General features: G+C 37.3%; 3 protein-coding genes across 3 annotated transcripts; 1 reads left to right on the forward strand and 2 right to left on the reverse strand.

Annotated features, from left to right (window-relative positions):
* Positions 1 to 20: 20 nt before the first annotated feature.
* LOC141915059 (uncharacterized) lies at positions 21 to 8,663 on the reverse strand. Its single transcript, XM_074806466.1, has 26 exons — positions 8,394 to 8,663; positions 8,150 to 8,313; positions 7,760 to 7,990; positions 7,479 to 7,675; positions 7,140 to 7,406; positions 6,932 to 7,066; positions 6,771 to 6,856; positions 6,574 to 6,694; positions 6,428 to 6,500; positions 6,071 to 6,298; positions 4,316 to 4,452; positions 4,102 to 4,236; positions 3,937 to 4,022; positions 3,740 to 3,860; positions 3,592 to 3,664; positions 3,411 to 3,461; positions 2,381 to 2,636; positions 2,138 to 2,301; positions 1,764 to 1,994; positions 1,480 to 1,676; positions 1,141 to 1,407; positions 926 to 1,060; positions 754 to 839; positions 551 to 671; positions 391 to 463; positions 21 to 309 (listed from the first exon to the last, which is right to left on the reverse strand). The coding sequence occupies exons 1-26, from the start codon at positions 8,593 to 8,595 to the stop codon at positions 76 to 78; spliced, it is 4,071 nt and encodes a 1,356-aa protein (XP_074662567.1). The 5' UTR covers positions 8,596 to 8,663; the 3' UTR covers positions 21 to 75.
* On the reverse strand, positions 4,505 to 5,356 carry LOC141900202 (putative transporter B0252.3). The gene is made up of 3 exons (XM_074786986.1): positions 5,295 to 5,356; positions 4,932 to 5,162; positions 4,505 to 4,582 (listed from the first exon to the last, which is right to left on the reverse strand). Exons 2-3 carry the CDS (start codon positions 5,097 to 5,099, stop codon positions 4,547 to 4,549), a joined length of 204 nt encoding a protein of 67 aa, XP_074643087.1. The 5' UTR covers positions 5,100 to 5,162; positions 5,295 to 5,356; the 3' UTR covers positions 4,505 to 4,546.
* Positions 8,664 to 13,708: 5,045 nt separating the features above from the next.
* Positions 13,709 to 14,875, forward strand: LOC141915008 (uncharacterized). The gene is made up of 4 exons (XM_074806368.1): positions 13,709 to 14,037; positions 14,275 to 14,474; positions 14,570 to 14,641; positions 14,728 to 14,875. The coding sequence occupies exons 1-4, from the start codon at positions 13,791 to 13,793 to the stop codon at positions 14,848 to 14,850; spliced, it is 642 nt and encodes a 213-aa protein (XP_074662469.1). The 5' UTR covers positions 13,709 to 13,790; the 3' UTR covers positions 14,851 to 14,875.
* Positions 14,876 to 15,054: the final 179 nt, after the last annotated feature.

The raw sequence follows: 15,054 nt of genomic DNA on the forward strand, positions 1-15,054 counted from the left end.
TATTTGTTGTTCAAAAGATTTGTTAAATCGTAAGATAGAATCAATCGAATTTGAATGATATGAATAGTTTCGTTGTCATTGGATCTTTGAGTCTGGATGAAGAAGGTGTTGTCTTTCTTCTTCTATGTTTTCCGCTGATTGTTTACTGCTACAGAAACACCTGTTGTTGGTATTTTTCCAGGCCAACATTTCGTCCAAAGTCTGAGGAAAGGGTTTGTCATGTGTTTCTGGTAAACATAATATCAGTATTCCAGCTACCACGCAGATAGCACCGATTATTACTCCTGGTAACCACGGTATAATTTGTATCTAAAATAAAGGAACAATGTCAGCACCGGTTAAAGGAAAGAAAAACTTGCGGCATTTTAAGCGGAATTATTAGAAATCTACCACATATGTTGAGAATGGCGCTATCATAGCACCAATTCGGCTAGTCACATTACAAACTCCAAGTCCTGTATTTCTATAATATTATCATTAAAAAGTGGTTACACATGTGAAAATCTATATATGAATATGAAGAGCAGTATCTAAGAGTTTAATATCTTACCTGAGGTTTGTCGGGAACAGTTCAGGAGTGTAGAGATACATCGAATCGTAAGCAGCCGATACGAAAGATTTTCCGATTAAATTCAGAACCAGAATGACTATTCCCAAATCTGTACCACCAGCTTAAAGAATATATAGATACATCGTTGAAAGTAGGAAATAATCTAGTTAGATAGTTCAATAAGAAGAAATCATGATTTATACATGTCTTGTTTGGTACAAATATCGTCACGAGAAGAGCGATCCCAGCTAATAGATGGAAGGCAGATGTAGGTAAACGACGTCCGTATCTAAAACAAATTGCAAATTGTTTCGTTGATTAAAAGTTACAAAATTACCCGCTAAAACCCGGTGAATGAGATCATTTTGGCCTTACCTTTCAAGAAGGAAAAGTGCAATGAATATTGCAGGTATCTCCACCAATGCAGTCAAACAGAAATTGATGTATGGATCACCGCTTAATGAAGTTGCCGTAAAGGAAAGACCAAAATATGCAATCGCATCCACGAACCTAAACACATCAAATAATTGATTATTTGAGCTACATTTCAGAACTACGACCAAAAATTTGCTGTGTATATTTTAGAGTACCATGTCCATGCTAAAATGATCGTGTATTTTCTTGTTACTGGATGTCGTATCACTGTACAGAATGTATCTTTGTGGTGGTGTTTATATTTTTCTGGAAGATTCTCCTCATCTTCTTCATCGTTTATAGCTAGTTCGTCCTCTTTGAAATTTTCGAGGCTCGTGACGTGTAAAGATATTCTATTACAGCGAGCTGCCTTTTTCAGTATGGCTATGGCTTCGTCCGGTTTGCCGTTTGCTACTAACCACGGAATCGATTCGGGAATTAGCCTTCAAAAGGAAAAACTTCCTGGAACATAAGCAGTTCATCATTGACGAATCGACTGTAAAGAATCTATTTACCAGTATCCTGGTAATATAATGATTGGTAACAAACCCATCACTAAATTCAAGTGTCTCCAATTTCTGATGAAATAAGCCAAACACAATAATAACAGCAACGATAACGCCCAGAAAACCTGCACTAAAATACCGGCATATGTCCTCCTTGATGCGGGGAATAATTCACATGCTAGTACATAGGTAGCGAAACCAACCGCCTAGATAATAAAATTCATTCATAAATTTCTGTTTGTGTTTATTGACTATTGAGAAATTTGCATAAATCTTTCGTTTTTTATACTTACAATAGTAATTAACCCATGTATAACGCGAAATGCTGCAAACATGATGTAATTCACAGAAAATGCTGATATGACCCATGTAACGACGAGAACTAGAGTACCGTAAATGACAGTTGGTTTACGACCGTATTTGTCAGCTAAAGGCATCAGAAGAACAGTACCTAGAGCCATTCCTATTATATAGAGCGTCTGGGAAAAATCCACCATCCATAAATCATCACAGACGAGGTTCCACTGGAAGAGGAATAGTTAGCGTTCATATTATTTACATAAGAACTGATGCAATTATATATACATACATTTAAATGTATAAGCCGAAATTAATCTAGAACATCGCTTTATAATGATGTCGCTAGTGTGTATGGAATTACCGGTACCTCTGTGACAATTGTTGACCGGTAATATGTGTGATCGTATGTCCAACCATGTTGGCACGGTACCGTTTTATTACCACTCGCATTCACGTAGATTTCCTGACATTGGTCCGCAAATATGTGAGAAGAGTTTTCTGTGATTTTACACCTATGTACCGGTATAGCACCTAATGGAAGATAATTCAAGTATGAAGAGTTCTAACATCAAACTTGAAATATGCCTTAGAAGTTTGGTGTATTACGTACCCACGAAAATAACGCTCATAGCTCCAAAGCAAGTTGTCAGTGCCATCACTAACCCCAAAACAACATACAATAAGATTTGCCATGGGCCGTATCTACCCAGGCTTTCAATAGCTTCATCCACTAACATTTCTGTGCCGCATTGAAATCGACAGATCAGTCCTGTGACCGCTTGTGACACAATTTGTGACACAATTTGTCCAAGATTTACCCTTATCGACTTATAACATACAGTGTTCCATGTGTTATACACGTCGGCCTATATGCGTTTTGATTAGAATAAAAAGATACGATTGTACCGATTTTACTATAAAGCTCATAATGATATGATGCGACAAACGTTTACTGCGCCATATTGTCATACAATCATATAAGAACGTGTTTGAAATAATATCATCACAGAGCGGCGCCTCGTGTTTTCTTAATAACAGAACACATGCTCCCTTGAGCTGTCTAGTATACATGTACGTATAAGATATTTTAGGATGTATTCGAAACGTTGAAAAGTAACTAGTAGCTCAATGATACATTTCGAAATTTTTCTTCTTTCTAAGTGTGGGATTCATTTTCTATATTGAGGAGAAACATAACAATTGGAAGTTTTTAGGGTAAACCGTCTCTTCAGAGGGCGTCCATTTCTGACTTTGTAAATGTAATTTGCTTGTATGTATGTCGGTGTTGTAAGATTACTTGTTTCAAATACCCAAAACATTTTCTATAAATATCCATTTTATGAAAGATTGGTAAAATAAGTTGTTGTATAACTATGTACTAGTTATATACAAACTACACGTTAAATCAATTCATATAAATAATGTATAATAATATTTGAATAATGTAATTTATGTCTTCGTCATTAGATGTTGGAGTTTGAATGAAGAAGGCGTTGTCTTTCATCGTCCGTCGATTCCGATCGTTTGCTGTTACAGAAACACCTGTTGTTGGTATTTTTCCAGGCCAACATTTCGTCCAAAGTTTGAGGGAAGGGTTTGTCATGTGTTTCTGGTAAACATAATATCAGTATTCCAGCTACCACGCACATAGCACCAAATATTACTCCTGGTAACCACGGTATAATTCGTATCTTAAATAAAGAAACAATCCAACTCAAGTCAAACAAGTAATACTCGTTGGCATGATATTTTGATTGACATATGCGTGGAAAATGGAATCAAACGGTTATGATACTGGGTTACCTCAATCCGAATACATACCACGTACGTTGAGAATGGTGCTATCATAGCACCAATTCGACTCGATACATTACAAACTGCGGATCCGGTATTTCTGTAAGAACCAATTTGATATAAATACGTGATAAGTACTCTAAATAGAAATTGATTAAGGCTTTTTTCATTTTACCTGAGATTTGTCGGGAACAGTTCGGCAGTGAAAAGATAAATTGAATCGTAACCAGCCGTAACGAAAGTTTTCCCGATTAAATTCAGAACCAGAATGACTATTCCTAAATCTGTTCCATCAGCTTGAAAATTTAAGAAAAGTCATTAGACTATGCGATATACGCTTTCAAATAAGATTTTATCAAAAATGTAACTTACACGTCTTGTTTGGTACAAACATCGTTACAAGAAGAGCGATTCCAGCTAATAGATGGAAGGCGAAGATCGGTAAACGACGTCCGTATCTGAAAATTAGTCCAATCGGCATAAATGACGTATATGCAGCTGGATAACAAGGTTCATCGAATGAACAGGGAATCTTACTTTTCAAGAAAGAAAAGTGCAGTGAATATTGCAGGTAGTTCTACCATGGCAGTCAAACAGAAATTGATGTATGGATCACCACTTAATGCAGTTGCCGTAAAGGAAAGACCATAATATGCAAACGCATCAACAAACCTAAACAAACGTTAAAATCATTTAATCCTATACAGCAGTTAAACTTAAGCTACAATCAGGATAGGCTATTCTAGTGTACCATGTCCATGCTAAAATGATCGTGTATTTCCTTGTCACTGGATGTCGTATCACTGTACAGAATGTATCTTTGTGATGGTGTTTGTATTTTTCTGGACGATTTTTCTCATCTTCTTCATCGTTTATAGCTAGTTCATCCTGCTTAGTATTTTCGAGACTTGTGACGTGTAAAGATATTCTATTAAAGCGAGCTGCCTTTTTCAGTATTGCTATGGCTTCGTCCGGTTTGCCGTTAGCTACTAACCACGGAATCGATTCGGGAATCAACCTTCAAAAACAGAAAATTCCTCTAACATAAACAGTTCATCATTTACGAATCGACTGTAAAGAATCTATTTACCAGTATCCTGGTAATATTATGATTGCTAAAAAACTAATCGCTAAATGTAGGTGTCTCCAATCTCTCATGAAATAAGCAAAACACAATAACAACATCAACGACGAAACCCAGAAAACCAGCGCTAACAAACCGGCATATGTCCTCCTTGATGTAGGGAATAATTCACATCCAAGTACGTAGGTAGCGAAACTAACCGCCTAGATAATAGAATTCATTCCGGTATCTATTCAGCAATTAATAACGAGAGAAATATCACTCTTTTGGTTTTTATACTTACTACGGTTATTATACCATGTACCACACGAAATGCAGCGAACATGATGTAATTCACAGAAAATGCTGATATCACCCATGTAACGACGAGAACTAGAGTACCGTAAATGACAGTTGGTCGACGACCGTATTTGTCAGCTAAAGGCATCAGAAGAACAGTACCTAGAGCCATTCCTATTATATAGAGCGTCTGGGAAAAATCTACCAACCATAAATCATCACAGACGAGGTTCCACTGAGAAAAAGGGGTTTACGAGGAGATAAACTTTTGCACTTATTTCAAAAAGCACACATTTAACGATACAGTTGAATCCAAAATATGTGAACATTCAACGTGATTAATCAATTAGATCACCGGATTGATTACCTGTGTGACAATTGTTGACCCGTAATATGTGTGATCGTATGTCGAACCATGTTGGCACGGTACCGATATATTACCACTCGCATTCACGTAGATTTCCTGACATTGGTCCGCAACTATGTGAGAGGAGTTTTCTCTGATTTTACACCTATGTACCGGTATAGCACCTAACAGAAGATAATACATGTACTTTCCTCGTATGAAGAGTTCTAACATCAAATTTGAAATAGGCCTATAGTTGTATATATACGTACCCACGAAAATAACGCTCATAGCTCCAAAACTGGTTGTCACTCCCATCACTAACCCCAAAACTATGAATAATGATATTTGCCATGGGCCGTATCTACCCAGACTTTCAATAGCTTCATCCACTAACATTGTGCCGCATGGAACCTGACAGATCAGTCCTGCGACTGCTTGTGACACAGTTTGTCCTCAACTTACTGTTTTTATCTTCTTTTACCGTACAGTGTTAGATGTATATATAATGCATGTACGTATGTGCTTTTTCATTGAGAAACATAACTATTGAGCTTTTTAGGGTTAAACCATCTCTTCAGAGCGCGTCCATTTCTGACTATGTAAATGTAATTTGCTTGCATGTCGGTGTTGTAAGATTACTTGTTTCGAATACTCAGAACATTTTCCACAAATAAATATCATTTTTATAAAAGATAAGTAAAATACGTTGGTTACTTTATTCATTAGTTATACATAACCACGCGTTAAATCGCTTTATGAAAATAATTTGAATAATGTAATTTATGTCGTCGTTATAGGATCTGTGAATTTGAATGTAGAAGGCGTTGTCTTTCATCGTCCGTGGATTCTGATTGTTCACTGTTACAGAAACACCTGTTGTTGGTATTTTTCCAGGCCAACATTTCGTCCAAAGTCTGAGGGAAGGGTTTGTCATGTGTTTCTGGTAAACATAATGCCAGTATTCCAGCTACCACGCACATAGCACCGATTATTACTCCTGGTAACCACGGTATAATTCGTATCTAAAATAAAGAAACAATCCAACTCAAGTCAAACAAGTAATACTCGTGGCATGATATTTTGATAGACATATGCACGAAAAATGGTATAAAACTGTTATGACACTGGGTTACCTCAATCTGAATACATACCACGTACGTTGAGAATGGTGCTATCATAGCGCCAATTCGACTCGATACATTACAAACTGCGAGTCCAGTATTTCTGTAAGAACCAATTTGACATAAAAACGTGCAAAGTACTCTGGAGAGATTGATTATTGGATTTTTGATTTTACCTGAGATTTGTTGGGAACAGTTCGGGTGTGTAAAGATTAATTGAATCGTAACCAGCCGTAACGAAAGTTTTCCCGATTAAATTCAGAACCAGAATTACTATTCCTAAATCTGTCCCACCAGCTTAAAAATGTAAGAAAAGTCATTAGAATATACGATATACGCTTTCAAATAAGATTTTATCGATAATTTAACTTACACGTCTTGCTTGGCACAAATATCGTTACAAGAAGAGCGATCCCAGCTAATAGATGGAAGGCGAAGATCGGTAAACGACGTCCGTATCTGAAAATTAGTCCAATCGGCACAATTGACATACAATTTTATTACAAGGTTACTCAGATGAACAGGTAATCTTACTTTTCAAGAAAGAAAACAGCAATGAATATTGCAGGTAGTTCTACCATGGCAGTCAAACAGAAATTGATGTATGGATCGCCACTTAATGAAGTTGCCGTAAAAGAAAGACCAAAATATGCAATCGCATCCACAAACCTAAACAAATGTAAGAATTATTTTCATCTTCAAGCAGTTCAAGAATAAGCTTTTTATATATATTATAGTGTACCATGTCCATGCTAAAATGATCGTGTATTTTCTCGTTACTGGATGTCGTATCACTGTACAGATTGTATCATTGTGATGGTGTTTGTATTTTTCGGGGAGATTCTCCTCATCTTCTCCATCGTTTATATCTAGTTCGTCCTGTTTAGTATTTTCGAGACTCGTGACGTGTAAAGATATTCTATTAAAGCGAGCTGCCTTTTTCAGTATGGCTATGGCTTCGTCCGGTTTGCCGTTTGCTACTAACCACGGAATCGATTCGGGAATTAGCCTTCAAAAGGAAAAACTTCCTGTAACATAAGCAGTTCATCATTGACGAATCGAATGTAAAGAATCTATTTACCAGTATCCTGGTAGTATAATGATTGGTAAAAAACTAATCGCTAAATGCAGGTGTCTCCAATCTCTCATGAAATAAGCCAAACACAATAATAACATCAACGATGTAACCCAGAAAACCTGCACTAACAAACCAGCATATGTCCTCCTTGATGCAGGGAATAATTCACATGCCAGTACATAGGAAGCAAAACCAATCGCCTATATAATAGAATTCATTCCGACATCTATTTTGCTTTTATGTCAAGAGAAATAAGAAAATAAATCTTTGGGTTTTATACTTACAATGGTTATCAAACCTTGTATGACACGAAATGCAGCGAACATGATGTAATTCACAGAAAATGCTGATATGACCCATGTAACGACGAGAACTAGAGTACCGTAAATGACAGTTGGTTTACGACCGTATTTGTCAGCTAAAGGCATCAGAAGAACAGTACCTAGAGCCATTCCTATTATATAGAGCGTCTGGGAAAAATCCACCATCCATAAATCATCACAGACGAGGTTCCACTGAGAAAAACAATTTAAGTGGGCTTCATTTAACTATTGTGATTATTTAATAAAGCATTCATTTAAAGATACAGATTAATCCAGAATATTTGAAAATTAAACGTGAATATTCAATTATAATACCACACTATTTATCATACGTAATACCGGATTGATTACCTGTGTGACAATTGTAGACCCATAATATGTGTGATCGTATGTCCAACCATGTTGGCACGGTACCGTTACATTGCCACTCGCATTCACGTAGATTTCCTGACATTGGTCCGCAACTATGTGAGAGGAGTTTTCTGATGTTTTACACATATGAGCTGGTATGGCACCTTATGAAAAACAATACAATACAATACATCTAGATATAGGCTATACAGACTCTACCCATTAGATTCCAAATGCTACGTACCTACGAATATAACGCTCATAGCTCCATAACTAGTTGTCACCCCCATCACTAACCCCAAAACTATGAATAGTGATATTTGCCATGGGCCGTATCTACCCAGACGTTCAATGGCTTCATCCACTAACATTTCTGTGCCGCATGAACTTGACGGATCAGTCCTGTGACTGTTAGCCGCAATGTTAAATGACACAGTACACAGCATAACCTAAATACCAGTACATTTACTTCGTTTCCGAGTCCATATATCTTATACAAAACACTTCACGACAATATGCCGTGCCTTTATATAAAGATTTTGATCAAGGTTTGATAGTTTTAATCAACTCACGCATATCTAAGATTCTTTTCGAAACGTGGTTATTGTAATAACATAATGATCGTTGTCTTGGGGATTAATTGTCTTTCGTACGAATATGTCTTCGATCAATCATTGGTTTTTCGTCACAGTATGTGAAACTTGATATTGATGAATGCAAGCGCGTAAGTGGATTTGCTCTTCGCGAGCAGAAACAATTCATTATCCCGAGATAATCATCCTGTTCACTGTGTACAAATACCCTCACCGGTGACATTTATTTTGTATGCGGGAGAGTTGTATCTAATGCAGAAATCTAATTAATCCACAGCACGGCATTTCTACGGATTCTACAGGAACTCTACTAGAATTGCTTTCCGCTTGGTATCGTAGTATGATCTTTGGTCATGTACGTATAACAAAATCACGCATCCATTGCTCGCACGTTGCCGCAGGCGTATATTTGCACCCAGTCACTTACGTCTCTCGTGGATGTTATAAAGGATATGAAGGTATCGCATCACAGTTTTGCTAGGCTAAACTAAGTCAGGCGTGTTCTAAACATGGCATGCGTCAAGGATATGCCGCTCAGCATCAGCGACGAATTCTGATGATTATACGTATGTCCTTCTTATAAATCATTGGATGAATATAAACTGTAACGTGACTATAGTTATAAATGTATTGCTTGCGTCATAGCGTGTAATGATGGAGAAAATGAGTACTAATTTCGCCATCAAGTACAGATTCATGCTGTTTTTATATCAGCTTCCATATTTTGATTAGATGTCACATTAGACGGGACATTATAATGTCTGAAAAGCCGTCATCGGAGGCACTATCAGTTCAAGATATCGAGGAAAATTGTTTTAATCTACCGGCTGTCGGAAGACCATCACCCGTTGATTCAGAAATTATGTACGTAATTAAAAAAAGACCTGTTTGGGAAAGTCAAAGTGATATAGAAATGATTGATGATTCGGTGATTGGTGAGGAAGAGGAACATAATCCGAGGTTTAAGGAAACGGATAGATGGGCTGAAAGACACTCAAATTTGGTGAGAATTCGCGGCGGTGTTCAGCCAGGTACGTTCGATAGCCGAGGAGTGGATATTTCATCAAAAACTCGACGCAGCAAGGCAGATTTGAACTTTTTCATTACATGTACGTGTCATAACAAAAACGAACAGGTCAAAACGTGTAATGCGTGCGAGGGAAGAACTGAAAATACAGTGATCAATGATGATACTGTCAATTGTACTAGAATTCTTCAGAGGCGTAACGCACTATGTAATCCGTTCAAGTTGTTGATGCCGCAAGAACACAAGGAAAAAATTCTCAAAGAGGCAAAAAACACTCGCCACAAGCGTGTTGGTAAGCTGATAAATTCGGTAAAAGGTTCGCTAGGATGTGAAGTGGAAACTGACTTGAATTGAACTTTAAGTTTCAAAGCACATTAATAGACCGTCGCCTGGGACTGGTTGCACAATCGTGACTTAAGTGGTCTTAAATCTTAAGACTGGCCTTAAGTTGTTAGATTGGCTGTATATCTGAACTAAGCCGTAATGCAACTAGTCCCCTGGGCCCGGTTTTACGGAAGCGATAAAGGGCCTCGAGTTGTCGCGTTCCAACTCGACAAATCGCCATATTTATGTCGATATATCGTGATATATCGCGTCAAGTCGACATGAATATATCGACATATCGTGACGTTATCACGACAAATTTCGCTTTTTGCCCATTTTCCACGGGACAAGCCGTCATTTGAAGACACGTCTAAATGTAAGATGAGGACGCCAGTGATATGACGACTGAGTTTCAAGTCGTCATGAATATGTCGACTTGTCGCGAGGAAAGTGGTCGAGAGAACGAAATATGTCGTCAAAACGTCACGATATATCGACATATTCATGTCGACTTGACGCGATATATCGCGGTATGTCGACATAAAAATGGCGACTTGTCGAGTTGGAACGCGACATCTCGAGGCCCTTTATCGCTTCCGTACGGTTTCATAGACTGGTATCAAAGTTATCCCTAGGGGACTCCTAAATCTGGCTAACAACCACCACACTAACAATGAGAAACCATGGCTATAACTGACAAATTTCAAAATGTTCGCAGGGACTATTTTGCTTGCACATATATGAAACCCCAGCCTTAGTGCAACTGGCCCCTGATTATAACTACCAAAATGTAACAGTTGCTGGACTGGTGTAATCCGTGTTTCAGGTACATATTCATATTTTACTGCATTTGGCATGGAAGTTGTTGGAAATTAAAGTGAATGTATATATATAACGTTGGTACGTGTACATATATAACTTGTCTAAGTCTGTCACTAATTTGTTGTTGTATAAGAGGTCTCAGAAATGCAGAAGATAACTCGAGATCGATTGCATTGATTTTGCCTGATAGGAAATTAACTGTAACCGTATAATGAACCAATCGTTATCACATTGGTTTGAATGGTCGGGACACGACCCGACTGTTCCTTCCGGTAGTAGTCGGGTTTTATTTCTATCATGTTTCTGGATACAACTATTCTACAGTAGTCGTGCGGTAGCTATAAAGCATTATCTTTTCATTTCGGCCAGAGGGACGACGTCGGACACCTCGCAACGAAGAAAAATTTGCACTGGGCTATTGCATAACCACGGATTGTTCATAAAAGTATAATTAATCAGTAAGAAGCCCGAGGTCAAAAGTGTTACCAAAATGAACATAATCAGACGATATAAATACGCTATGCCATGGGATTCGAACCTGATTTCATGTAATTCCAGCTCTGGTAAGTGAGGAATGAAGTATGGATCCCAAGGTCGTAGGCCGTTCCAAAATACAAATTTACAGAATTTTGCATGAAAATATGGGAAATGTCGATGAATATGTTTGTATTGTGAAAGTTGGTGACATTTATGGAGTTATATCATTCGAAGGGACATTTTTGCATCTTTGGATCGAGTCCGAGAATGGAACAGATTGGCAAAAAATGGTATGAAGTTGAAAAACTTGACTAAAAGTTTAAAAGGCTATCAAGAAAGTTAAATCTCATTAGATATATAGTTTGTACAAGAACAGAAGCAATTTCCTTCTGCTCTGCCACCAGCTTCTTTCTTCTTTTTCTAAGGGAAGGCCTATGCTGGCACAGTAGAGCTCCTGTTTGTTCCGTTCCAGATACTTATGATAATGTATTTTACAAATACATATCTTTCAGGTTGCTTTGAAATTTACAGATCCTGTTTTATCAATAACTAACGATGCCCGTATCATTTATACGCTATGCGCTAATATGAGAATATACATGTCTAAATTAGAAGAGTTATTTTCCACAAAAATGTAAGTCATATCGGGTTTTAATTTGTTCAATGTGAAGAGAATGACGCAAACGAAGAAAGTTTGGATTGTTGGCCTCATTAAAACCAAGCAATTAAGCCAGAATTTTTAATTCATCTATTTCAATCATAATTAATTTCTGGTAAATGGTGTTTATGGTTTCATTTGTATTTTCAGTGATAATCACCATTCAGAAACGGGCGATGTGTTTACATCTTTATTAGGACAAAGTGATTCTGAATTGAAGGATGTTTCCCTTCCTGTTTTACCTGTAGATGAAAGAGGCTCGGTGAATATTGGCAGTTTTTGTAGAAATGGTCATCTCATATTAGCGACTGGACATCATTTTGTTATCTACGCTGAAGACAGAAGTTGTGCTGCTGTTCACCTTTTAAATCGATCTGATGTTGTTAAGATATCAAGTGATATCGTTCCCGTATATACCGTAATTTTAAAGACCCATGATTTAGATGTGGTTAGTTCTGCCGTTGACAACAGTTCATCAACTCTCTCCTCTTCAAAAGCCATCCGGCCATTTTTATGTACTTTACACTGCGGATTGATTGAAAGTGCTGCAGAATCATTGCGAGAATGTTTTGTTGATAAATATCTCTTTAATTTCTGGTTTGGTTTAGATGCCAATTTAACGGATACCACTGTTTTAGTCGTTGGATATCGGACTGGAGAAGTTCATTCAATACCACTGTATCCGAAAACACCAACTGGTAGTTCGGATGTTTCTTCAAAGATTATTTATGATGCCAATGATTCGATTGTTGGAATGCACAGTTTGATTATTGATAAGAAAATTGATGACCAAGAGAATCCATTTCAACAATATCTGATAGAAAATAATCCTGAGAAATGTCAAGTGTTTGTTATTTTATCTACTGGTGGTGCCATTACATTCTTTTCCGTTCTGAGCAAGCAGCAAGAAATTCGAATTTCTAGTCATCAGTATTGCCCGATTTTATCATCTTGTGTTTGGCAAAATAGACTTTATCTGGCAACAAAATCAGGAGTTGCTGCTGTAAATGCAATAGTTGTGAAAGATGTCCAAATTATTGAATATGAGATGCACAGCTACCATCGAATTCATCATCTGTTCGTCAACGGTATGTGAGAGTGTCATTATTTCATTTTCGTTGAATTATTGTGATCAATTTCAAATCCTCGTGCATCTAATTTCCAGATAGATTGCTCGGCCTATCGCGTGGCAGAGAAATTATGCGAGTTAGAAAGAGTTCGTTGGAAGTGAAGCCGCGCAGATCTGGCGTCAATGCGATGAAAGATCTGTTGAACGATATACATTTAGTATCCCAAAAACTTCAGTTGACATCGCGTAACTGTGAGAAATTGGACTCTGTGATCGCTGCGCTTCATTCACTGATTAATCTACATCTAAACGAAGATAGTCTGGAATTTTGCCAAACTTGTCGAACTGAAAATGGAATACTTTGTACGCAGTTCGTGAGACGCTCGAATTGTGGATCGAAAAATCGCTATTCTTTAGTAGTAGAAATTCACAATAACGGACTTATATCATTACCAACTGGGTTAATCTTCTCTGTTAATTTGGAGGCTAGTCGACGTGGACGAGAAGAAAGATATATTTTTTCGAAATGTGTTGCATTGCCGGAATTGTTAGCTGGAAAATCACACGCAGTTGAATTCTATCTGACCGATCAGATCGTGGATAACATTCCATTAGTTGTCAAACCTGCTCTTATTCTTCCGGTATCAAATTTGCTGGAGGGGTTCTGCGGTATGTTCAGTATAAGCGGTCTGCCCAAAAGTATATCAGTTCAAATGGTAAAAATAAGAATAACTGTATTAGACTTTCTTAGTGAGATTTGTTCACATGTCGAACCAGTCATTACCGCTAAATCAGCTCTGTCTCGTATAAGATCTTGTGAAAATTCTTCAACTGATAAGATTATTTTATCTGAAACTGTAAAGATAGATACAGCCGATTTATTCTGTAAGTGTTGGTCAAATGAAATCCTTGGAACAGGTAGGTTACAATGAAGGTTTCATTCAGTATTGTGACGATAGAATTTCATTTGAATTTTGCCCAGAATCGTGCTTCAATGTCAGTTCGGAATTTTGCAATACATTTAAAAATAAGCTTTGGAAGGCTCGATGTTCCTGATACTTAAATTTAATCCTTTCAATTAGGTGAAATATTTCCAGTCACCTATACTGTATTTGCATGTATGTTCATTTTCTGGTTGAAATTATCTTATTACAGAAGTCGGAATACTGAAATATTTGCTGACGGGGAGTGTCACTGGTATCAATCAACCAACTGTTCATCTACAGAATCCTGCAGGAGAAACAATAACGCTTTTCATTTCTAGCGATTCCGACTCCATCTACCAGTTATTACTGCAGACGTCGTCTCAGTCACTGTTGCACGAACTCAAGTTGTCCATCAACGGAAAATTAAAGGTACCGTACTTGAACGTATCGATACGATTATCATTAAACCCGAACGCAAACGATTACATTGATGAATACGTCAAGTGTTTGTTCTTTCTTTACAGCAAAAAGAACTTTTTAGCGCGAGGCACAAATTTTCGCAAGAATCAGTTCATGGTTTAGTTAAGAATCTCGAGGTAAATTTCGTATAATTCATCCGCGAGTTGATTAATCTATTAGTTACACGTATATAGTTAAATGAATTGTTCGCATTTTATTGCAGAAAATCGAAAAGTTGTGCGGTTATAGCCATGAACTTCACGAGCACGAAGGAGATTTAGCTCAAATCCAGAAAGTTGTCCTCGAGTATAAGAAACTACGCGTTCTCGGGGACACGTGGCGATAATTAAAGATACAAATCGAAAAACTGAAAATCACGATGCAATAATGTATCTATTCTTATTTGCATGTTTTTTATTACGACTTGAACGAATAAATTGGTTTTTGTTTATCATTTTATGAATTCGTTACATTTGAAATGTTTGGTTATTCTATGAACACGAATGCTGTGGAGAACGGAGAAATCGTCGTAGCAACAGGGACGGATGTA

This window comes from Tubulanus polymorphus, chromosome 1, assembly GCF_964204645.1.
Source record: "Tubulanus polymorphus chromosome 1, tnTubPoly1.2, whole genome shotgun sequence".
NCBI classification, from domain to species: domain Eukaryota; kingdom Metazoa; phylum Nemertea; class Palaeonemertea; order Tubulaniformes; family Tubulanidae; genus Tubulanus; species Tubulanus polymorphus.